The sequence below is a fragment of the Chelonoidis abingdonii genome, chromosome 22 (genome assembly GCF_003597395.2).
Source record: "Chelonoidis abingdonii isolate Lonesome George chromosome 22, CheloAbing_2.0, whole genome shotgun sequence".
Lineage (NCBI taxonomy): Eukaryota > Metazoa > Chordata > Testudines > Testudinidae > Chelonoidis > Chelonoidis abingdonii.
The window spans coordinates 33,489,046-33,513,988 of NC_133790.1; the positions used below are offsets into that span (position 1 = coordinate 33,489,046).

The window sequence follows — 24,943 nt, forward strand, 5'->3', positions numbered from 1 at the left end:
TCTTATTGCCAGGGAAAGGAGAAACTTGGCCAGCAGCAGGGGGTGCAGAACATCACCCTAGTGTGGGGGTGACAGCGCCTCCAGGATCCTGAAATCCCAGAACTTTACACACCTTCCTGGAGCCTCCCAACCCCCCTGGGCTGTTGGGACTGCGCCCCCAACCCTACTGATGAGAAACAGGCCTGGGGAGGGGAAGCTCAGGCCTGGGGAGGGTCACACCAAGTGTCAGAAGGATGGACGAGACCCAGCAGTCCTTCTTTCCAGGCCCCTTCGCTAACCACTGCTGCACACTCCCTCCCACAGCTGGCAATTACAAGCAGGCCCTCATGGCCGCTCCCCCTGCCTTTGAGAGGGAGTGTGCTCTCCGCTGGAGTGACTGGCCAGGGGATTGGGAGTCAGGACTCCTGAGTTCCATTGCTGGGAATTTAATACTTTCCCGCTATTGGAAAGTGCTGGAGAATCCCCCCCAGCCAAAGCTGCTCTGACAGTGCTAAGCAGCATCTGACCATTCAAGTTGGAGCGCACGGCCAGGAGGAGGAGTGTTTGGCTCTGGGGTTTCACTTCAGCCCAGTCTATAGAGAGGGGCCCAGCCATGGAGTTTGGCTCAAGAAGACCAAATCTCCAATTTGTTAAGGACGTTTTGATTCCAATCCTGTGCTCCAAAGTGCTTGGTGTCAGTTGCAAATTTTAGAAGCATGCTCTCCACTCCATTTCCAAATCATTCATGAAACTATTGAATAGTACCGGACCCCCAGACTGATCCCTGCCGGACCCACTAGGTGCACCCTCTCTCCGTTGGACAGCTAAACTTGGAGAGGGCTCTTGGCTTTCAAACCAGCTCTGCACCCACATCACACTGATTGCATCTAGACCGCATTTCCCTCGTTTGCTTGTGAGAATGTCCTACGGGACTGTGTCAAAAGCCTTAGTAACACCAAGATAGATCCCATCTCCTGTTTACCCACCTCCACTAGACCCGGAACCCTGCCAAGAGAAAGGAAGGAGGATTGGTTTGGAATGATTTGATCTTGACAAATCCATGCTCACTAGTCCTAAGAACCAAATTATCCTGTAGGTGCTGCTGACAAACTGATTGTTTAAGAATGTATTCCAGGATCTCTCCAGCTATGGAAGTGAGGCTAGCTAGTCTGTAAGTCCCAGGGTTCTCTTTGTTCCCCTTTGAAAGATAGGTCCTGTCTTGTTCATGGATGGGAAGATGTTCTTTTTCAGGGATCTCAGAAGAGAACTGGGGCACAACACCTGGTTTGTTAAGGCCACAAAAACAAAGGCAGGAACCTCTTCTCTCCTGCTGGCGAAGAACCCCAGGTACCTAAGAGACAGGGACTCCCATCCCTGAATGGGCTTTAAAAAAGGCAGTGGTTAAAAAGTTTGGCCCTGACCATTTCTTGTTTCTGCAGACTAGACAGTTTTAGCAAAGTTTAGAATTCCTTGGTGCTAAACACCGTGAAACTCCCTTTCTCCTTCACAGAGAGGGCTTTAACGCCCCTTATCTCACTCAGGCTTATTACTGCCCAGAGTTCAAGAATTGTCCCTGTTCCCATTGGACAGATGGGGAGGAGCCTGAGGTACAGAGAAGGGAAGTGACCTACCCAAGGGCCTACACAGCAAGGCGGTGGCAGAGCCAGAAAGAGAAGCCACCAGTCCTGACTCCTGTTCTAACAAACAGCAAAACCTCCGAGACGCAGGGATAGAGCCCAGGAATTGAGATGGTGGGAAATGTCATTGAAACATTTCTGTCAGAAAATCCCCTTCAGACTAAACCAGTTTGTTTCTCAAAATCAAAACAAGTGGGATGAAAGTTCTTTGCAAAAATATTTTGTTGCAAAACAAAAGCATCTCCTGTTTGTCAGAGAGTGTTAAATTGTCTCATCGCACACAAAGAGGAGACACTTAGATCACAAAACATTAGATAAGATGCTTCAGTCTGAGCTAAGTAGTTGCTGCTCTTAATAATTTCAAAATAAAAAAATACAAATAAAATAGACTATTTCAGCTATTCTATTATGTCATAATCTGCTCTGAGAGTAAACGTGATAGGACACCTCATATTATGCACTACTCCAGTGACACTCTCCAATGGATCCCCATCCTCCACCCACTGTGAGGTAGGTAGGAGCGGATCATTATTATCCCTACTTGAAAGAGGGAGAAGCTAAGGCTGAAAGGAGAATTGACTTGTCTTAGGTCACACAGCCAGTCAGTGGCAGAGTTGGGAATAGGACCCAAGAGCCCTGATTTTCAAACTAACCATCAGATCTTGAATTTCCAACATTGAATGACTTGAGTAAAGTTTTCTCAAATGAGCTCCAGACCAACAACAGTGCACAGTAATTATTCAGCAAGTATATTTTAGGAGAACTGCAATGTTAGAGAGAATCATGAACTGCTCAGAGACATTCATGCAGCAAAGCAGCAAAATTCATCAAACATATAGCTGGTTATGACTTATTTCCTTGGTCTTAAAAGAGAACAACAAGGACCTGAGTCTCCTCCCTGTCAATAACCCCTGCTCAGCCAATCAGGGTAGAGACTGAGGACGGGAGGCATGAGGGTTCTCACCAGAGAGCCCAAAGGATGGCCCAGGTCACGGGTGGGGATCACTGCCCGAGCACTATTTCAGCCCCACATTTTTGGGTGGACCTCCCACAGTGGGAGCTGCAGAGCACTCCCCCGCAACACACACACACCACACACACACAGCACACATACACACACACACTCCTGATGTTGGGAGGGGAACAGGAGAAAGGACAAAAGAAACAAGAGACAGAAGAGAAAGGAGGGAAGGATGGATGGAGGAAAAGGTGAAACAAAAAGGACAAACCCTAATGTCCCCAGTGATTCTAGGGACAAAATTCCCAGGTGCGGAATAAAATTCTGCTCCTTAAGCTCGTGTTTTTCCATGCCTAGAATTCAACTGTCACCAGATGGATCAGACTGAACACGTTTCAAACCTCGAGGAGGCTCTTACTTCTAAACAGGGACGGCTGTTTTCTAGTAAAATCAGGAAAAGGGAAGGAGAAAACTTGAAAGAGGTTCCTCCTGGCGCTCTCACGTACGTGAACCCGAATACTCTCTCAGTCCTCAAAGAGAGACCTGGAGAAGGAGACTTGCTGAAGCAAAGCCACAGGGGTGCACTTGCGCCCTTGAATGGTCAAGATCGATTAGCACTGTCAAGAAGCTTTTGCTGGGGATCTCCCAGCACTTCGAACAAGGAAAGTATGTAAAATCCCCATCATGGAAACTCAGGAGTCCTGACGCCCAATCCCCTGTTCCAGTCACTCCAAGCAGAAAGCACTTCCCTGGCCAGGCACTTTGGAGGTTTGAGCTACTCCCTGTGGATCACCCCACTCAAGGAGCGTTCGTTCTAGGCAGCAAGCTGGCTAGACAGGAAAACATCAGATGCTGCTCCCAATGCTACACTCAGTTTTTCAGAAACTAGTCAACTTTATGGCCAGAAGAGACCATTAGAGCATCTAATCTGTCCCCCTGCATATCATAGATCTCCTGTATGACACACTATCTACTTTTGGGCAAACACATTCCAGAAAGGCATCTAGTCTTCATTAAATGACATCAGGAGATAGCAAATCCACCACTTTCCTTGGTAGTTTGTTCCTGTGGTGAATCATCTTCACTGTTGACTATTTATGCCTTATCTGTAATATGAATCCTTGGTCTGGCTCCCAGCCCCTCTCCAAGGGTTGCAGCTGTCTGGAAATGCTGCCTTCCATGCCTTCCTCATTCATACCTCATTCATTCAACAGGGCAACTGATTACCAAGTGGGGGGGAAGATCTTATTCTACTTCTAGCAAAAAGACATTTTTCTTTTACCTTAAATTATACTACCTTAGGGGCCCGCTATAACATACTACAAAGGTTCAATACAAAGTGATATACAAGTTATACAAAAACGCATAATGCAGAGATTTATCTACAACTGCATTGATTGACTGTGGTGTGCAGTAATATAGGGATCCCTGGGTTTTTGAATGAGGCTTTATACTTGGGGGAGGCGAGTCGGGGTGAGCGGCGAGTTGGAGGCGGGCGGGTGGGGAAAGAAGCAAGCAGTGAGGCAGCAGGGGTTCTTGGGGCAGGCATGGGGGTTTCTGGCAAGGGAGGAAGGAGGTGAAAAGAGGTGAGTGGTGGGTGGGGAACTGACTAGGAGGGACACAGCAAGCTGGCAGGGGGCTAGGGGTTGAAGAGGGGTGTGATGGTGGGGCCGAGTGGGGAGGGAGTGGGTCCTAGTTTACCTCTGTGATCTGGTCACTCTATGTGCGTTGTTTCTTTCTCCCTCTACAGGCTTCCACATACCATCAGTGCCTTGCTAGTGGGCCATGCACCGTGAGAGATCTCTTCTCTTTGTGTGTGACTGTGAGTGTTTCCCTTGTGCGTGAATTTATACAACAAAATCTTGAGCTTCGTAATGGCTACCATGAGTGAAAAGAAGAGAATAAGAGCACAGCGTTTTCAATACTGAATGGGCGAATAAATACGTACATACTGAGAATGATACAGTTACTAAAGTAAGCTTTCAAATTTCTAAGGAAATTGCTGCTGCTGGGAAATTCTTCACAGAAGGCGAGTTTTTAAAAAAGTATCTTGATTGTGTGTCTGAGTTATGTCCAGAAAAGAGGGGAATATTTGAGAATGTCAGTCTATCACGCATAACTGTACAGAGAATAGCTGACATTTCTACCAATCTAAGTGATCAGTTAAAGCAGAGAGTCAGTGAATTCTGCTTTTACTCCCTAGCTATGGATGAAAGCATCGATTTAAAAGACACCACCCAACTTCTTATTTTTATTAGAGGTATTAATAACAACTTTGCAATTACTGAAGAACTTGCTGGCATGTGCTCCATGACAGGTCGCACAACCGGAAAAGAAATCTCCGGTGAAGTGATAAAGTCCATGAATGATAAGCCGGGATTAGATTTCACAAGCTTGGTGGCCATTTGTACTGAGGGTGCTCCAGCTATGTGCGGAAAAAATGTTGGTGCAGTTGATACTCTTGAAGAATTTATTGGGAGACAAATAACCAAACATCACTGCATTTACATCAGCAGGTTTTGTGTAACAAAGTCTTAAAATCTGAGCATGTAATGTCAGTGGTAGTTTCCATGTTAAACTACATCCGTTCTAGAGGACTAAAAACATAGGACATTTAGAGCCTTTCTTGGAGAGGTAGACACTGAGTGCAGCAACTTGATCTACCATACGGAAGTGAGGTGACTGAGTCAAGGAAAAGTGCTCCACCGTTTCATTGCTTTGAAAGAGGAGATAGCAAAATTCCTAGAAAATGAGCCAGTAAAATTCCCAGAGCTTGAAAATGAGTCCTGGAATCAAGATCTCTTTTTCTTTTGTGATATTACAGCACACCTGAATGATCTCAACATTTATCTTCAGGGAAAAAATCAACTTATATTTCAAATGTGTGCTGCAGTGAAAGCTTTCAAAATGAAATTGAAACTTTTCAGAAGTCGGCTGTGAAAAGGTGAAATGTGTCACTTGTGTACAGCATACCCCTCAGCACAAACTTGCCGAATTAGGAGAAAAATATGCAAAGCACATTAATCTTTTGATTGAAGAATTTGACAGAAGACTTACTTTGTCTAAAGAAGACGACATCCAGTTGAAGCTGACTGAAGATCCCTTTTCTGTGGATCCAGAGGAAGTGCCACTAGATTTGCAGTGGGAGGCTACTGAATTTCAATGTTCGGCAGTTTATCGAAATAAGCACAGAGAAAGCAGCCTGCGAGACTTCTACAAAAGTCTGGACAAACAAAAATACAAGAATCTTATTGAAGTTGCACTGAAAACGTTCAGCATTTTTGGAAGCACTTACATATGTGAACATTTTCCAAATGAACATGAATAAAAATAAGCCATGTTCTTCTCTGACTGAAGACCATTTGGAAAACATTCTGAAAATATCCACTTCAAATACGACCCCCGAATACAAGCTTGTTGCTGAAAAGAGATGTACTCTCTCTCATTAAATTTGCAAGGTAATTATGAAAAGTACAAATGTTTTCTTTCAAGGAAACAGGTGTTTTTCATTTTTACATAATTCATAAAAAAATTAAAATAATTTAAAAAATTGTTTGCTTTAATTGTTCTTAATAAAGTATCAAACACACCCTCAACCTTCCTTTTCGGCCCACAGCTGTTTCAGCAGGTTGGCGCTAGGGAAGGAGGGTTTGTTTCCGTGGGGCTGGGCAGTGCCAGGGGGGAGTGTTTCCATGGCGCCGGGCAACACTGGGTGGGGTGTTTCTGCGAGGCTGGGCGGTTTCAGCCCTCAGCTGTTTCCTTTGGAGCAATATGGCCTTCGTTGCTTTATGAGTTGTGCAGGCCTGATGTGTAGGGCGTTTCTCTTGTGTGGATTCTCTGATGTCTGATAAGGTCTGAGCGCTGACTGAAGCTTTTCCTGTACTCAGGGCATGGATAGCACATTGCTCTTGTGTGGATTCTCTGATGTGCGTTAAGGGTAGAGCGCTGACTGAAGCTTTTCCCACACTCAGAGCACGTGTAGGGCTTCTCCCCTGTGTGGATTCTCTCATGTCTGATCAGGTATGAGCGCCAACTGAAGCTTTTCCCACACTCAGAGCATGTGTAGGGCATCTCCCCATTGTGGATTCTCTGATGGGTGGTCAGGGCAGAGATGTCACTGAAGCTTTTCCCACACTCAGAGCATGTGTAGGGTGTCTCACTCGTGTGGATTCTACAATGTCTAATAAGGTGTGAGTGCCGATTGAACCTTTTCTCGCACTCAGAGCATGTGTAGGGCTTCTCCCCTGTGTGGATTCTCTCGTGTCTGATAAGGTGAGAGCTCCGATTGAAGCTTTTCCCACACTCCGAGCATGTGTAAGGCCTTTCTCCTGTGTGGATTCTATAATGTCTGATAAGGTGTGGGCGGTTCTTGAAGCTTTTCCTGCACTCAGAGCATGTGTAGGGTGTCTCACCTGTGTGGATTCTCTGATGTGTCATAAGGTTTGAGCGCTGACTGAAACGTTTCCCACACTCTGAGCATGTGTAGGGCATCTCTCCAGTGTGGATTTTCTGATGTCTGATAAGGTTTGAGCACCTATTGAACCTTTTCCCACACTCAGTGCATGTGTAAGGTGTCTCTTCTGTGTGGATTTTCTGATGTATAATAAGGGTTGAGCTCTGATTGAAGCGTCTCCCAAACTCAGAGCATCCATAAGGTTTCTCACCAGTGTGCATTCTCCGATGTCTGATAAGGCTTGAGCTCTGATTGAAGCTTTTCCCGCACTCAGAGCACATGTAGGGTTTCTCTCCAGTGTGGATTCTCCTATGTCTGATAACAGATGAGTGCAGACTAAAGCTTTTCCCGCACTCATGGCACCCATAAGGTTTCTCACCCATGTGGATTCTCTTATGTCTGATAAGGTTTGAGCGCCGACTGAAGTGTTTCCCACACTCATGGCATGTGTAGTGTGTCTCTTCCAAGTTGATTCTCTTGCAGGTAAGAAGGTCTGAGTGGTTACTGAAGTTTTCCTCTGGCCTGTGTCGACTCTCACAGTCTTTTGCTTTTTCTGGGAGTGCACAACTCCTGGAAACATTCCCTTTGGATCTTCCTGATAACGTCCCATGGAGTAATACTTGCTCAGTATCTTCCTGCTGGGGTTTCTCCTCATTCTCACTCACCATCCCAACACCTGATGGGAGACAAAGAGAGAATCCAAACACAGGTAACTCCCGGCACTGGACAGAAAGGAAATCTAAGAGTGGGGAATGGGGAAAGGGATGGACAAACCAAAATATGTGCGGGAGAGATCAAACCTATCAGGAGCTGATTATCCCCAAACCTTTCCCCAGAGAAGAGAGAAGAAGGGATCAGTTCTGGGTCCTCATTGCACCAGAGTTCTCAGGGGAAAGTGAAACTGGGGAGAGACCTGCTGCCAGTTGTCAGTCAGGGTAGAAGGGAGCCATGAGTGACATCTGCCTAATGATTCCACATCTGCAGGGAACAATCTTGAACTTAGAGAGCTCACAAGGTCTTTGTAGGGCATCCCAAATGTTTCCTGTATTCACGGACAGTTTTTGACTTGCCTTAACCAATTCCTCACCTGTGCAGGCAGCTCTCAGGAGCACTTTTTTCTCAGAGCCCTGGAGGTCCAGAACCCATGGCTCTTCCCCTTGTTCCAGCTGGGACATTATACGAGGTTTGGAAACTGAAAACCCTACTCCAGGCAAAGAAAACAAGGGAGGTCAGTGGAATTTCTGGGATACTTGTCACAAGAATAGTCCATGGTTTTAACCCCAGCTCATTTTTAAGACATAATGTCCCAAGGCCAGCTTCCTTGGCTGAAAGTGGCAGGAGAGTTGTTATTATTATAAATCATATTCATTATCTTAGTGCCTAAGGGCCAACTAACAGTGGGTCCCCATTGTGCTAGGCAAAGTACAAACAGAGAATAGTAGATGGCCCATTGCCTGAAGAATTTACAGTCTAAATAGACAAGACAGACACAGAATGGGGGAAGGGTAGAACCCCCCAGCAGACTGAACTATGTGAAGGCAGAGGGACAGATCTGATGAACACAGGCAAACATCTTGAGACTATCGTATTTAATGTTATGACTAGGGCCAGTGTTTTCCGGAAATTGCCGCTATAAATTCATTTTTCCCCCAAATTACTCTTCATTTCTGGAAGCACCCTTCATATCTGGAATTTCTGATCAGAGGGTGGGTGGGGCATGCAGGGTCACAACCCCCCAGATTTCTGCCCAGAGACACCTGACTCCTCCCCAGGGCGCAGGGCAGAGGCTGGCTGCTTTTGAGACTTGGTGCCAATTTCTTCCCTCCTCATACAAGTTTGGGCTCAGAAAGAACACTGGAGCTTCCCCTTGGGAGACGGGGCCCTTGGCAGTGGGATGCTGGGCACCCTCACCGTGCTGCAGTGCAGACGGCACTTGCACCTGCTCTCAGCTGCATCAACACCACCTCTCCCCTGCTCATCTCCCTTGCACACAGCTGGTTCATGCCCTGTCTCCCCAGTCCACAGCTCTGTGCTAGGCTCTCAGTGCTCAGTGTCTGGGCCCCACCTCCCCCACACAGCTGGCTCTTGTCCCCTCCCCTCAATGCATTTTCATGTTATAAAGGATTATATATTGCTCATGTCTGTCAATTACTCTGTTTTCATTGCCAGCAAACACTGGCCCTATTTATGACTGTTATCTTTATATTTGAGCCTGCCCCTGAAAGCATGAATACTTCACAGACTGTGGTGCTGAGATGGGCCAGATGATACCAGGGAGGGCTGAGGGATGGGTTTCCTGAGCAATCTGGTGTCACTAAGGGGTGATGAATGCCAGATCCTAAAGCTGGTTATGCAGATCTCCATCTTTTGAAGCTTTGCCCTATGAGGAAAGGGGCAGGGACTGATTTTCTCTCTTTCAGGAGACTGAAGAAGACAGACAGACTTTTTGGGGAGAAACAGCTGAGTTTGAGGTGACTGAGGGGGATGTTTTGGGGCTACAAACTGACATGACCTGATAACCAAGAGGTAAGCTTTTAAGGAAGGTTTTAATACACTTCGGAAACAATCAGTGATTCCCAAGAGGACTGATGTGGGGGCAATGGGAAATATGCATTTAGATGCTTTTCTTGTTTTATAGCTTTTCCCCAGAAGACACACTGACACTGTCATGGATCCATAGGATCGGTGCAATGCCCTGGTTTTTAAATAGTCCTTGGGAAGTGCCTCTTGAGTGCACTAGAGCCCCAAGGGGTCCCACTCTTCCACAAGGATAAGCCATGTAGCTTCAGCACCTGAGACTGAGCCTCTGGCTTCCACACTCCTATTTCAACATGTGAGCTCTGCCAGCAGGTCCAGCTGAATGACACTCCTGTTCAGTGACTGTTCCTCAGTCAATGCACAAAGCAAGTTTTTGCTGTGACACTGGGCAGGGTTAAACATTGCAGGGTTTATCAGTCAACTAAAATACAGCATTGGAAAGTCCTTAGGACAGGGAAGCGAAGAAGACAAAACAGTCCATACTGGCCAATGCCTTGAGCCATGCTGCTGCAGAAAACGCTTTGGTTTCCTTTCACTGTGCCTGTTCATTTGTCTTCCTCCAGTAGAGCTCGCTGCATCTGTGAGCCCAGTTCTTCCTGCTCCCAAAAACATAATGAGTCCATGTATGCTTCACTCAGCCAAGGGGGGATCCTCCCGTGGACAGGTGACAATTATTCCCTTGTCTCTGTCGGGTATTCCATTGATGTAGATTGGCCCCAGCCAGTCCTTAATGACCCATTTATATCACCCCATGGCAGATACATGACAAAACACCTCATGTCTCCTCCTCTTTCTAATCATGGCAATATCAATGACAGAGGGAAACTGAGGTGTGTATTGGCATCATACAGGTATCACCAAAATTCCCATCTCTCTCACACACATACTGCTCACAGCCCTTGGAGAGAAAGCAAAGCACAGGAGCTGGAGGTTAGTCCAGTGAACACAGTGGAGGACAAGCTGCATTCCTCACACCCTGGTCAAAAAGGAGAGGCATGTGGGTCCCCACCCATAGAGAAGGCCTGGCTAGAGGCCTGACACCCGAGAGGCCATTCATGAGCACCCCATGGAGGAAGGTCAAAGGCTTAATACCCCAGAACTGTGACATCGCAAAAGCATATTTTGGGGAATTAGGAAATCTAGTGGCTCAGATGTAATGGGAGGGAGAATTAAACTCCCCCAGTGCGTGGAGAAGGCTGGGGAATTAAACACTAAAATTCAGGAGCAACAACCCCTAATTCTTCTGGAAAAGGAGAATGTAAGAAACAAGAACTGGGCTGTGCAAGCTCAGGAGGGACAGGCTCAGAGATCCAATCCAAGGAGCCTGGAGGGAAGACAGCTTGTGGCTGCTGCAGATGGGAAGAGGGGGGGCAAGACTCTCTCCAAACTCTCACTTCTGTTGACTCTGACCTGATTTTATCATCTATGACCACCATGTCTTGTGGGCAATTTTATACTTGCTAGAGGGAAAATGTCATGATCAGAGTATTGCTTATTAGTTTGGAAGATGCGTAGAGGGGCAAGGAGGTGATGCAGGTCTACACTACTGCTAGGATTGATGCTCAACATGTGGTTGATTTACTGGGTGTAGTAAACACCCACTAAATCGACTGCAGATCGCTCTCCAGTCGACCCCTGTACTCTACCCAGATGAGAAGAGTAAAAGGAAGTCGCCCCCCTGCAGTGTACCCCCGGTAGCTGGAGTTGCGTCGCGTAGGTCGACTGACTGCGGTAGTATACACATAGCCAAAGCTTGCTACAGTTAAGGGCCTTATATTAGGTGGAGGCTTTGTGGGAGTAGTTATGCTGCAGTCTGGGATTTACCTGAACAGGCCTAAGGAGAGAATCCCAGGTCAGATATTTTGCACCCTCATTTTGAGAGACTAACAAGTAACCACAAACAGGTGCAATACACCACAGGATTCTGAAAGGGGGGGGGAGGGCAGGCTTTAGCAATCAGGCTGCTATGCAGTATCTCAGCAGTTGGACGCATTCATATATTGGAATTATTAATAACTAAGTGATGTAAATCATGAGGATTAATGCTTGATGCTTAATTACGGGCTTCCCAAAGGCCACATATGGGTCAGGGCAACTATTGACATTATTGTAATCAGAGTAAAGGAGCAGATAGGGTATATAGCCATCATCCTATACATAGCCATAAGAAAGTGGATAAATGACCTCTCCTAGTGACCATTTTTTCATTTTGTCAGGTCCCTGAGACAGTGTCAACTGCAGCAGGGCCTCCCTTCTGATGGGCTCCCTTGCCTCTCGATCTTTGTTTCCAACGGTGTCCATAACTCGTAAGTATGCACAGTGCAAGACCCTCTTTACTATACTCACCTTAGTCTAATCATTACATGTATTGAGCCTTGCCTATGATTTCAATTATAACTGTCTGTATTAAATCAAGTTCTGTGTGTTTCACCAAATTTCATCTTCTCAATACACCGTGAGTAGCCATGTAGAAGGGTGAGCTGCATCCCAATACATAATCTTATAGGTGTAAAAATTGTACAGGCTACACTACCACCCTGTGACATCATCAACAAAGTGCCCATTTGTGCCCGGGTAGCGGCCCTGCTATGGGAGGGAGGACTGCAGCAAGGACTCAGAATCGGTGGCCGGGGTCGCTGTGCATAGAGATGGGGAGGTTATATGGGGAGGGGGGTAATGAGGGGAGAGGGAAGTCAAGAATTAAAATAATAATATTAGGGAAAAAATGTATAATGAAGTGAAACTGAACAGAAATAAAACCAGAGTGTAGGCTCTAAAGCTTGGGTAGAGATTCGGGGTTAAAGATCTGGGATCCCCCACAGCTCCAGATCCCTAAACCTCTCCTCCTTCCCACTGACCCACCCAGACGACTTCCTAGGTGCCCTTCCTCCACACTCCCCTCCCCTTCGTCCCATTACTCTCAGCCGTCATCACCTCCCAGCACCTTGGGAACTTCTTGTGTTCCCTCCTTGTCTCTCACAACCTCCTCCCTCCCTGCTGCTTCTTAGCTCTAATCCTGCACACCCCCTCCCCCTGTCCTGGCACCCCAGAATTATATACTCCCCCCTTTCCCCTCCCCTCCCCCAGCTCTGTTCACCCTTCATCCGTGGGGTCCTGAATGGCAACATTATACGCTCACCTATCAAAAACAACAAGGAGTCTAATGGTGGCACCTTAAAGACTAACAGATTTGTTTGGGCATCAGCTTTCGGAGGTAAAAAACTTTACATCTTCAGATGCATCTCCTATCAGAAGAGGAGCTCATCTGGCTGTCACACAAGCCAGGCATGAATCATACACCTATTTACTTAATTTAGAATTCTACAGTCAGCATATTTTCCTATTAAAATAAGGAAAGGCATGAAAGCTACAGTTATTAATGTAAAAAGAATAGGATTACTTGTGTCACCTTAGAGACTAACAAATGTATTGTAGCATTGGGACAGGCAGTAGCTCGCCTCGCTGCGGACCACCAGCTGGAGCCTGTCCCAATGCTACAATAAATTTGTTAGTCTCTAAGGTGCCACAAGTACTCCTATTCTTTTTGCGGATACAGACTAACATGGCTACTACTCTGAAACCAGTTATTAATGTAGTTACTAATGTAGCCAATAAGGATACATTCAATGCAATTTTAAAATGACTAACAGCACCAAAAAGAACACATGCCAAAAATGGAACCAGTATATGGGGGATAAGGCAAAAAGTGGGGCAGGAAACCGTCAAAACTTTTATGATGATAAAGGTTATAAAGTTATTATGGACTCAGGTTTCTTCAGAGACCCACAGCTTCTAATAACCCAGGGGACAGGACTCCTTACCCAGCGACCACCGTCTCCATAGTTCTCCTGCATGACATCCCTGTAGAGGGCTCTCTGAGTGGGGTCCAGCAGAGCCCCCTCTTTCCCTGGTGAAATACACAGCCACCTCTTCGAAGGTCACCGGCCCCTGAAAGAGAAAGAGTCCAACACTCAGTACCTGCTGCCCCACTCACAACCCCACTAGTCACGGAACAGCAGCACCAGGTAAATGGAAGCTCCGGGAGGCACATGTTAACAGAGTCCCACCCCACCTTGCCTAGAGCATCCTGGAGGCATCAGAGGGTAGAAAGAGAAAATCTTTGTCTCCCCCAGCTGACAGACAGAGGCAGGGTCTTTACATTTATTGCATACCCACTAGTCAGAGCTTGATATAAGAGATGGGGCTGTGTCTGGACCCTGCTGGTAGCTCCCTGGTAAGAATCCCAACACTCTCCAAATAAAATATATGGAAGAAAGGGGAAGTCACTAGTAAAGATTATAAGTTAGAAGGTCAGAATTGTAGAAAGTTGGTAAGGGAAGCTATTGGAAATCAATGATCGACCAATGAAAAGAAGAAGGAATTTTTGAAAAGTATATTAAGTACAGAATTAATCCTAACAATGGTGATGGTAAATTATTAGACGGAAATGGCAAAATTATCAAAAATAATGCAGAAGAGGTAAAAGTGTTCAATAAACATTTCTCTCCTGGATTTGGAGAAAAACAGATGATGTAACTCATAAGATGTTGACGCTGACAGTCTTTCCATTCCAACAGTAACTCACAGGGATGTTAAACAGCAGCTATTAAAGTTAGATGCGTTTAAATCAGTGGGTCCACATAACTAGAGTTTTGAAAGACCCGGTGGAGAAGCGTGGTGGACTGTTAATGTTGATTTTAATTAGGACTTGGAACACTGGGGAAATTTCATAAGATTGGAATAAAACTAATGCTGTGCCAATAATTAAAAACAATAAAAGAGATGACACAGCTAATTATAAGAGTGTCAGTCTGAAATCGATACTGGGCAAGAGAATGGAGCAGCAGATATTGGATTTCATTAATAAAGAACTAAAGGCGGGTAACATAATTAGTACCCATTAAAAAGGTTTAGACACAATAGAGCCTATCAAACTAACTGGATATTCTTATTGGATGAGATCAAAAGTTGGGTTGCAGCTAATAGTACTGATATAATATACCTAGACTTCTGTAAGGGATATGGGTTGGTTCAGCAAACTATTTTGACTAGAAAAAAACAAAATACACACAGCATACATTAAATAGCTTAAACACTGGGATTTTAAATAGGAAACCATGGTTGAGTGGATTGGTTCTTGGTCCTGTGCTATTTAACATTCTTATCAATGACCTAGAAGAAAATATAAATTCATCACTGATAAAAGTTTGCACTTGCCACAAAGATTGGGGGTGGTGGTAACTAATGAAGTGTCACTAGATTCAGGTTCCGGCAATGGGAGTCTGGGAAACTTCCCCAGTCCTGGCTGGAGGGTTATTTCCTGTTCCACAAAGAGGGGAAGTTTCATTCCCAACACCTGTGCCTTGAAATTAGGACCTACCTGACACTACACTCCATATTCAGCATTGTGGTAGGATTATAGTATGATTAGGACATAATTATGAGGCATTCTGTACAAGTTGAGTCATGTGCAGTGTCACTGGAAAAGTTATGATTTGCTGAATATGATTAACCTACCTGTGTGCATGGATCATGTTTGTATCTGAAGTTATGAATATTGACTCGGTATCTGCCTTTCAAATGTGCTTGCTCTGGGTAACACCCACAACCAGCCTTTTGGGTACAAGAATGAAGAAGCCAGACAGTGCTGATGGCTCATCAACAAAGACAATGGACCATGGAAGAGCTTAGCCTTCCTGTGAACGTTTCAGCCAGCCTGAGCCATGGCTATTATGACTCAGCAGGGCATGCTAGGGCATGTGACCAGACCACATGACAATGAACTTCATTTCGGTACCTGTATTTTTCCACAAACTGGACTGGAAACTTAGTTTAGAACAAAGGGTTTCTGCTATAAGGAAAAGCTACGTAAGGTGGGGTGTGTCATCATCTCTTGGTCTCATTCCCCAAACAAGAGAACTCCTGGAAGTACCTGAGGAACAAAGACTGAACTGAGGGAAGTGTTGGTCCCAGGGTAAAGGGATTTCCAGCTTGTGTATGGAAACTTGGTGGACTGCTCCTATCATCAGTCAGGGTGAGAAATTGCTAATTCAAATTCTATCCATCTAGTATGTTAGGCTTGGTGTGAGTTTTTGCTTATTTGCTAAGTAATCTGCTTTGATCTGTTTGCTACCGCTTATCGCTGGGAAATTGGCTGTTATCTTCTATCCGTCCTTGAGTGGCTTAGGTAAAGAATTCAGGTAGCTTAGTTGGATGCATGGTGCCACCTGCTGTCCTGTTGGGTGATAACAAAGCTAAATCTCCAGCAGTGTGAAAAGAGCCAGCCCAGCTCGAGGGTTAGAGGGCACAGCAGTTCCCAGAAGCCCCCAAGACTGCACCCCGAGATGACAACCCATCGCACCCTCTATTACACAAGCCTAAGCAGGTTTGTCACATCCTGTCCCCTCTCTTTCTCCATCCTATATTTCCTGCCTCCCACCACCTCGAGCAGCTCCCACCCTCCTATGCATTTACTACTCCTCTCCCTTCAAGCAGAACCCACCACAAGCTCCCTGATAATCCCTTACCTGAGCCAGCTCCATTGCAGACATTTCCTTCCCCCTGGGAGGATGGGATGATCTGGAGCAAAACGTGGACGTTATTCTGTAGCCTGCCAGGACGAGAAAGGCAATGTGAGAGAATTCAGACGAGGTTTTTGTCCATTCCACATGTCGATTCCCCCCAGCATTTTCCCCTGCTAATGGACATTCTAGGTTCTGCCACACTGTGAAGCACAGAGTGACCTCATTCCAGTACAGGCCTAGCCCCCTCCCACCAGGGTGTAACCTCTGAGACATGGTGAAACCCTCTGCCACTGGGAGTTTCTCTGTTACACTTATCAAGTTTGCAGAGGATATCAAGCTGGGAGGTGCTTGCAAGTGCTTTGGAGGATAGAATTGAAATTCAAAATGATCTGGACAAACTGGAGAAATGGTCTGAAGTAAATTGGATTTGTCCTTATTGAATTTCATCCTAAGTACTTCATTTAGGAAGGAACAATCAGTTGCTCACGCACAAAATGGGAAATGACTGCCTAGGAAGGAGTGCTGTGGAAAAGGATCTGGGGTGGGGTCATAGTGGATCACAAGCTAAATATGAGTCAACAGTGTTGCCAAAAAAGCAAGTATCATTTTGGGATATTTTAGCAGGAGTATTGTATGCAAGACATGAGAAGTCATTCTTCCGCTCTATTCCGCACTGATTAGGCCTCAACTGGAGAAGTGTGTCCAGTTCTGGGTGCCACATTTCAGGAAAGATGTGGATAACTTGGAGAAAGTCCAGAGAAGAGCAACAAAAATGATGAAAGTCCTAGAAAACATGACCTATGAGGGAAGATTGAAAACATTGGGTTTGTTCTGTGTGAAGAGAAGCCTGAGAGGGGACATGATCACCGTTTTCAAGTACATAAAAGGTTGTTACAAGGAGGAGAGAGAATAATTGTTCTTCTTAACCTCTGAGAATAGGACAAGAAGCAATGGGCTTAAATTGCAGCAAGGCAGGTTTAGGTTGGACATTAGGAAAAACTTCCTAACTGTCAGAGTGGTTACGCACTGGAATAAATTGCCTAGGGAGGTTGTGGAATCTCCATCATTGGGGATTTTTAAGAGCAGGCTAGACAAACACCTGTCAGGGATGGTCTAGATAATACGTAGCCCTGCCTTGAGGGCAGGGGACTGGACTGGTGACCTCTCCAGGTCCCTTCCAGTTCTATCATTCTATAAACCAAAGGCCAGAGAAAAGCAGAATCAAAGGAATCACTCTGGGGATTCTCCCTGTCATTGTCCCCAAGGCAGTTGTCTCAGGTTTACAAAGTTGTTTGATGGTCCAGCCTTTATACAGTCTCTCCTGGGAGTGCCCTTTTCATGGGCTGGGCCTAGGTTTAGCTTTTGACAAGCGTGAACCTGGGGGCTCTGAGACTGGGCCTTCTTGCCTCAGCACATCTTGTCTCTCTCTGTGTCTCCCCAGTGAGTCCAAATGAGTAGATGCTCCTCATAGAGACTGAGAACATAAGAATGGCCCACTGCATCAGACCAATGGTCTATCTAGCTCAGTGGCCAATGCCAGGTGCTTCAGAGGGAATGAACAGAACAGGGGATCATCAAGTGATTCATCCCATCACCCATTCTCAGCCTCTGGCAAACAGAGACTAGGAACACCATCCCTGCCCATCCTGCCTGTGACACTGGCAGATGAGGTGTCAGCTCTTGCAAAAGCTCCCATGTCTTAACTGAACATGGACAAAGGCATAGCTGGAATCAGTCTGGCTCACCTATGTTAGTATTGTTAAGACAGGTATTAGAATGATAAGAATGTGTTTAGACTTCATTGAATGCTTGCGAGTTGCTGCCTGGGTTAATATCTGACTAGTTGTATTGTGAGCCTCTGTGGCTATGTAAATCACCATACAGGAGAGAGACTTTACCTAGGTGAAGTGCTGATTGGCAACAGAATGCATTACCCCCTGCCTGGCAGGAAAGGTCCATCAACACCAGATGGACTATTACAGGATGTTAAAGAAGACAAAAGATTGTTGTTGTGCTCTTGACTTCCTATTAACTGAGTTTTCAGTTCAGAGCACATGGCACGAAGGGGATTAAAAAAAACCCATACAGAAGGAACTGATTATCTGTATGCTGCTTGGACTCTGGGGGGCAAAGTTTCTAGGCATAAGGAAGAGATCCCCAGCTGCTTACTCTGGGTTTGTCCTAAGGAAGATATAGAGCTTGCATATTATAGAAGTTTCTATTATCTTTTGAAATTTAAGACTGTAAGTTGTCTGCATCTATAGAATCACCCGCTTTAACTTTGTAAACAACTCTCATTTCCTTTTAAATAAGTCTTAATACAGGTTATGACAGGACTGGCTACAAGTATTGTCTTTGCTGTGAGTCTAAGATTCAATTGACTAAGTAAGTCACTGGTCCTTTGGGACAAGGCCAGGCTTGAGAAAGTCCTGGCTGGGATGATTTAGTTGATGATTGGTCCTGCTTTGAGCAGGGGGGTGGACTAGATACCTCCTGAGGTTTCTTCCAATCCTGATATTCTATGATTCTATGACTGGCAGTAACCTGAACATTGCTGTGATTTGTGGTTTAAGGCAGTGCTCTCAACCAAGAGTCTGGGGCCTCTGGGGGGCCACTAGCAGGTTTCAGGGGGTCCAAGCAAGGCCAGTATTAGACTCGCTGAGGCCCAGGGCAGAAAGCTAAGCCCCACCACCCGGGCTGAAGCCAAAGCCTAAGCAATGTAGATTTGTGGGGCCCCTGTGGCATGGTACCCTGAGAGAGGAAGAAAGTGCCCTGAGGACTCAGCCAGAGGATTGAGCCCTGACACATTACTGGCTCAGAGGTTCTCTGCCAGTCAGGAAGGGCAAGCAGCGAGGGAAGACTAGCAACTGATGGTTGGAAGGGTGAAGAGGTTTGGGGTACAGTGGGGGAAGAAGCATCTGGGACTGGATAACCTGGGGCTGGGCAATCTCCATAGGGGACATTTGCTCCTCCTGTGCCCTTTCCACACCCTCTTGCGAGTAGAGAATGACCACCCTCTCCCCACCCCCAGGAGCAGCCGTGTCTCAGAACTCTTCCAAGTTGCACCCACTAAGTCTCTTCCTATTTGGGGTTTAGCTCAGGGCAACAATTTCCCACCAAGGTGAACCCAGTTGGCTGCTCCCTGTTCTGGTGCCACAGGGTGGGTCAAAGACAGAACTGCAGCACTTCTTGGGCAGAATTTATTTTCTTCATGCAAAAAAAAAAAGAAAAGAAATTCTGCAGTGGACGTGAATTCTGTGTGTACGCAGTGACCCAGAATTCCCACCTGAGTAACTCGCACCTGGCACAAAGATAACCTGCTCATTCCCATCTCTTCTCCCTATGCGTCGAGTCCCAGAGCTGCTACTGTCATTAATGCACACAGGCTTTCACTCCCGTCAGTGCCGGAACGACCCAATCCAGGTACAGGACTGGACCCTTATTCTCCCATCACGTGGGACAGTCTCACCTGAGGGGGAGATGAGTGGAGGAGGGGGTACAAATGGAAAAGAGTTGTTGTAGCCAAGTTGGTCCCAGGATATCAAAGAGAGGTATTTTAATTGGTTCTAAAAGAAATTAACTCACCTAACTTGTCTCTCCAAGAGATCTGAAAGTGCCAGAAGGAGACAAACAGGAAGACAGAGCTCAGGACTCTAGCTCAGACATTTTCAATCCCCTGGAAGAAACTACACTTCCCTTCTGCCCCTGGGACCATCCCATTCCTCTCACAGCAGCAAAGGGAGATTGTAGCCAGCCCCAGATGGTCCCTCCCCATCCTGGGATGGGTGTTGTGACAAAGTTTATGTGTGGTGGGTGCACGGACTGGGTTCAGCTAGACCCATCTGCAGACTGGAAAGTCAGGGTAACTCCCGCACAGCTTGGGGGCTGTGGGCATGGGTAGTAGTTCTGGAGCTTGGCCTCTGCCCCCTCTAGGTCCCATGGCAGATGGTTCTGGCAGCATCAAGTGGGTCCATCACTGCAGGGGAAGGTTGGGGTAGTGTCTGAGATCAGGGTGAAGATTGTGGGGTGCGGGGGGGGGGTCCATGCCCAGGAATGGAGGGTGGAATTCACCTCCTCACCCCTCTGCAGAGCCCAGCAACTAGGGATTTATCCAGTGAAGTCAATTTCACTCTGGGTGACTTTGAGGCAGCCACGGAAAGATCCTTGTGCTTTAGGTTCCACACTGGTCACAGGAGTTTACTAGTTCTCCCTCCCCAGACTCCCGGGGGCAGCCAGGGATATTTAGTGGGTTATGGGAATTAGAAGATGAAAATTCACTAAGAACAATGATATTTGTGTGTTTATTATTAAATCCCCAGACACCCACCAATCCCCGCCCTCCTTCCCATGAGCTATAAATATCTAAGGAACTCAGCTATTGATTCTGCAGTGAGTTCTTGCCCCTCCTCACTTTCTAAAGCAGCACTTTTAAGAACAGGCCCAGGAAACATGTAAATACTTTGAACCAAATTCCAGAAGCTGCTGAGCATGAAGAAGTTAAAATGAAATCAAGGTTCCCTCTCTCCAAGGACCTGGATCCTAGTGCAAAATTACAGACACTCCCCAGAAATATGAAACGGCCACTTCATAACTGATAAAATGTTATTTATCTATTGACTTCTGGGAATTACCAGTAAAAAAGCAACTTAGTGAAGGTGATATCCTGAGAAAAGATCTCATGTGTCTTTACAAGTTGGTATAATCTAATCTGGAACATTATACACTGAAATGCCTAATTCGTAGCCCTATGGCAATTGCCTGGTGTCACTACAGGGCAGAATTAAGGTTGGTGCCTTAGCAGTGAATTTCCATCCCCTAGCATATTGCAATTGCTATTAAGTGGGTTTGACAACATTCATTGTGTCTTTCTTTCTTTTAATTTCAATAGCTGCAATATTTATTTTTAAGCCCTTTTTTCAATGTTTAGAATTTCAATGTTCAGAGGGGGAAGCTATGGGGGTCGTCAGACAACAATTATTTAATTACAGTAACTGCTGAGATTCCAAAAGCCAAATCATGTAACTGTTCACAGAGAAACTGTCAAAGTCACACGCAAAATATACAGTGTAAATATCCTTAAATCAAACTTGACTTTCTCCAGACGCATTTCTGTATTTTACCTATAGAAATATTTTTTCATCTGTGTGTACAGTGAAATCAACATTTACTGCAACTTATTCATAACAATCCAATCCTTTCAAGCGTAATTTTAAGTAATGAAGTACTTGAATTCCTTCACTTCCTGGAATGTAATGCTTCTTTTCAGGATAATTACACCCTCCCTGTGACGTATTTTACTCTCAGTACCGTAACCCCATCATGATGCAGCTCCTGTCTGGGAGCTCTGCTGAGGGCAGTAGCATGATCAGAAGGTGACACTCTGACACATTCCCTGAAATCTAAATAGCTCCAGTGTGAGACAGTGATTAACGCAGGTACCTTAGGGGCTGCAGAACCAACCCCCTGCCTTGACGAGGGGGGTGAAAAATTGCAGTAGAAATCGGTTAGGCTGGGAGAGGGCACAGCTGATGTTGGACTGGGAGCTGATTTGTCCAACAGGACTGGGTAGAGGCACTTCAATGTATTTTCCCTCATTAAACACCCTGCCATGTATTTAATTTGGAAACTTTTCATTCACATCTAAACACCTTGGAGCTAAGCTTGGTTGATGCATTTCCACTAATTAGGTGCTGAATCAGATGCTCATGCAGCACAAGGCGGTCAATAATGGGTGTGCTTTCATGAATTAACTTGACTGCGTGCTGCGCATCGCTTTAAAAAGAAGATGGTGTGAGCGAGTGTCAAAATTTTAGGCATTAAGAAATGGAAAATAGGTGTCAGTTCATTTCTCATGCGTTTAGCCCTTTTGCCCTAAAAGCATGTTTGGCTCTCTGACATTGCTTTATCCGCCCTACCAGAAAATGCTGTAGGGAACCAGGTAATTACAGCCGACCTTCACGAGGTATCGTTCTACCAGCTATGTGCCAAAATTCAAATGGTTCTGTTTGTTTTATCTTTCATTCAGCTTTGCAATTCTTAGATCTCATTTACAAACTGGAACTGAAATAACCAAAGCAAGTTAAGAAGGGAGCAGCATCGGGCATAGGTGGGGGTAATACAATAAAGGGAAAGAACTGACTATGCAAAAAGGAACATCCCAAACTATCAGACCCCCAGACTCCCGTCCAACTGAACCCACCCCAGCCAGGCACATCAAGCTGGGTCCGTGAAAAATTGCCCAGCTTGTGTGGCAGCAAATGCTGCGTGTTCCAGATGGAGCTATGGCGTGTGCATCTGCTCTGCTGACATGCTGCTTTGGTACGGAAGGCACCACGGCCACAGGGAGCAGAGACATGGACTCCTACAAAACAAAATGCCAGATACACCTCCAACATCCCATCCAATCCCCCACCTCCACACTGTCTGCCATCCCCTCCCCAACCTCCACATGGCCATTCTCAGCCCATTACTAACAGTTCCTTCCAGCCTTCAGCACTATAAATAAATAAAACATGGTGTTACAAAAGGTAGATGGTGCCAGAGAAACCTGGCATTTGATACATGCATCTGATACAGTTCCACATGGGAACCTAGTTGTTAAATTGGAGAAGATGGGGACTAATATGAGAGCTGAAAGGTTAATAAAGAATTGGTTAAAGGAGAGTCTACAAGGGGGTCATACTGAACGATGAGTTGTCAGGCTAGAGGGAGTTACTAGTGGAGTTCCTCAGAGATCAGTCTTGGGACCGATCTTATTCAACATTTTTATTAGTGACATTGGCACAAAAAGTGGGAGTATGACACAAAGCCAGGAGGGATTGCTACGATGGAGGACAAGAAAATCATACCAGAAGAACTGCATGACCTTGAAAGCTGACGTAACAGAAATGGGATGAAAATTAATATTGCAAAATTATGCACTTAGGGACTATTGACAAGAATTTTTGCAATGACCTGGGAACTTATCAGTTGGAAGTGACAGAGGAGGATAAAGAGCTGGGCGTATTGGTTGATCACAGGATAATTATGAGCTGCCAATGTGGTGTGGCCGTGAAATAGGTTAATGCAGTGCTAGGATGCATCAGGCGAGGTATTTCCAGTAGGCACAGGGAAGGGTTAGTACTTCTGGCCTTAAAGTCTGTGAGTCTATAAACTGTGCCTTACGTTGCACAGACACTGATGGAGCTCAGGGCCCCATCTTGCTGTGTATGGCAGAGACCCTGACTGAAAACAGCACCCCCACTGTGCTGGGCACTGCACAGACAGAGAGGGACAGTCCTTGCCCCAAAGAGATCACAGTCCAAGTAGACAGTGGGTAGGAGGAAAACAGAGGGAGCTGTGACTTACCCAAGGTTACCAAGCAGGTCAGGGACAGAGCCAAGAACATACCCCGTTAATGCCAGAGCCACATCACCCGCAGCTTGGGAAGGTCCCAGACCCCACTGTATTAGGCTGCAGGAAGAGGTGGTTTGGCCATGGATGCACAGGCTGTCTTGGCAGGGCAGCTCAGCTGCAGTCCCTGCACACAGCTGGGGGTGGGGGGGTGTCCTGGGTCAGGAGAAGTGAGTGTCCAGCCATGTGGAGCTGTGCTCCTGGCTCATATCTCCAGCACTCTCTGCTGCCCCTCTGTCACCAGCTGCACTGTTCAACCAGCCCCAGGCCTCAGAGAGCTCACTGTCCCCCCACACCCCAAACCTTCAAACTGGGATATGGTGCACCAGTGCCAATCCGAGTGCCCTAGTGTAAATTCTGTCTATACTAAGAGTTTGCACCACTGCCTAAAACCCAAGTGTGGCAGAGACCTTTAGAGCCCAAACCAGCAGTATGGTGGCACTAGAACTGGGATCTATTTCTAGCTCTGTCACAGACAGCCGGGTTGACCTCGGACACATCAGTGTTTCACTTCCCAACTTTAGTCTATTAACCCAGCTGCCCACGCACCGGGGTCTCCTCTCTCTCCAGAGCTGCTCACCACTAAAATCTGTGGTGGGGGGCATCCCCAGAGCTAAGGTAGTTGAGCTCTGGAATAGTCTTACAAGGGTGGCTGTGGAGTCTCTTTCCCTGGAAGTTTTTAAGACCAGTGTGACGAAGTGGGGCTCTTCTTAATGTTTCCTCTGAATACTGTGTGGGTGCCTCAGTTTCCCCAGGCATTTCTTAAGTCTCCAGTGTGCATAAATAGCTGACACTTTGTATCCTAACAACAAATGGCTGGGGCCCTTCCCCCCACAAGGGGATGGCTAAAGGTGAACAGAGAGATCAGGTGACCTCCTGGCCTGGGAAAGAGACAAATCCCACAGGAGGAGGGGCTGGAGGGGGTTTCAGGTTGGGAGCTGGCTGGGGAAGAGGAGTGAGGACAGACGTGGGAGTCTGCCTCACTGGGCCCCAGAATGGACCCGGCTGAGGGGTCCAGTTCTCTGTATCTACAAGCTCTGTTTTAGACCGTGTTCCTGTCATCGAAAAAACCTCTGATTTATTGGCTGGCTAAGAGTCACGTCTGACTGCGAAGTGGGGGTGCAGGACCCTCTGGCTTCCCCAGGACCCCGCCTGGGGGGACTCGCTGTGGGAAGCACATGGAGGGACATATGCTGAATGCTCCAAGGTCAGACCCAGGAAGTGAAGCCGTGTGAGCTTCTTGCCCTGAAGACAGTCTGCTCCAAGGGAGAGGGGGTTCCCCAAAGTCCTGACTGGCTTCCTGGGGAGCAGTTCCAGAGTATCGCCCAGGGACTCCATGACAAGCAGGTAGGACAAACCTCTGTCAGAGATAATCTCCACAGACTTGGTCCTGCCTTGGCAGAGAGAGATGAACTTGATGACATCCTGAAGTCCTGTCCAGCCCTACATGTCTAAGGTGCTA

General features: G+C 46.4%; 1 protein-coding gene across 6 annotated transcripts in view; it reads right to left on the minus strand.

Annotated features, from left to right (window-relative positions):
• Positions 1-24,943, minus strand: part of LOC116831722 (uncharacterized) — a 161,945-nt gene that overhangs the window by 132,909 nt on the left and 4,093 nt on the right. The window contains exons 2-4 of one of the 6 annotated variants that reach the window (XM_075060032.1): positions 16,093-16,175; positions 8,115-8,228; positions 4,812-7,703 (exon numbers count right to left, since the gene is read on the minus strand). In XM_075060032.1, the coding sequence (XP_074916133.1) occupies positions 6,361-7,703; positions 8,115-8,202 (1,431 nt within the window). In that variant the 5' untranslated portion in view covers positions 8,203-8,228; positions 16,093-16,175 and the 3' untranslated portion in view covers positions 4,812-6,360. Of the gene's footprint in view, positions 1-4,811; positions 7,704-8,114; positions 8,229-13,402; positions 13,514-14,692; positions 14,738-15,285; positions 15,801-16,092; positions 16,176-24,943 lie in introns of those variants that run through there. The other 5 variants (XM_075060033.1, XR_012654739.1, XR_012654742.1 and 2 more) reach the window with 5 other exon arrangements.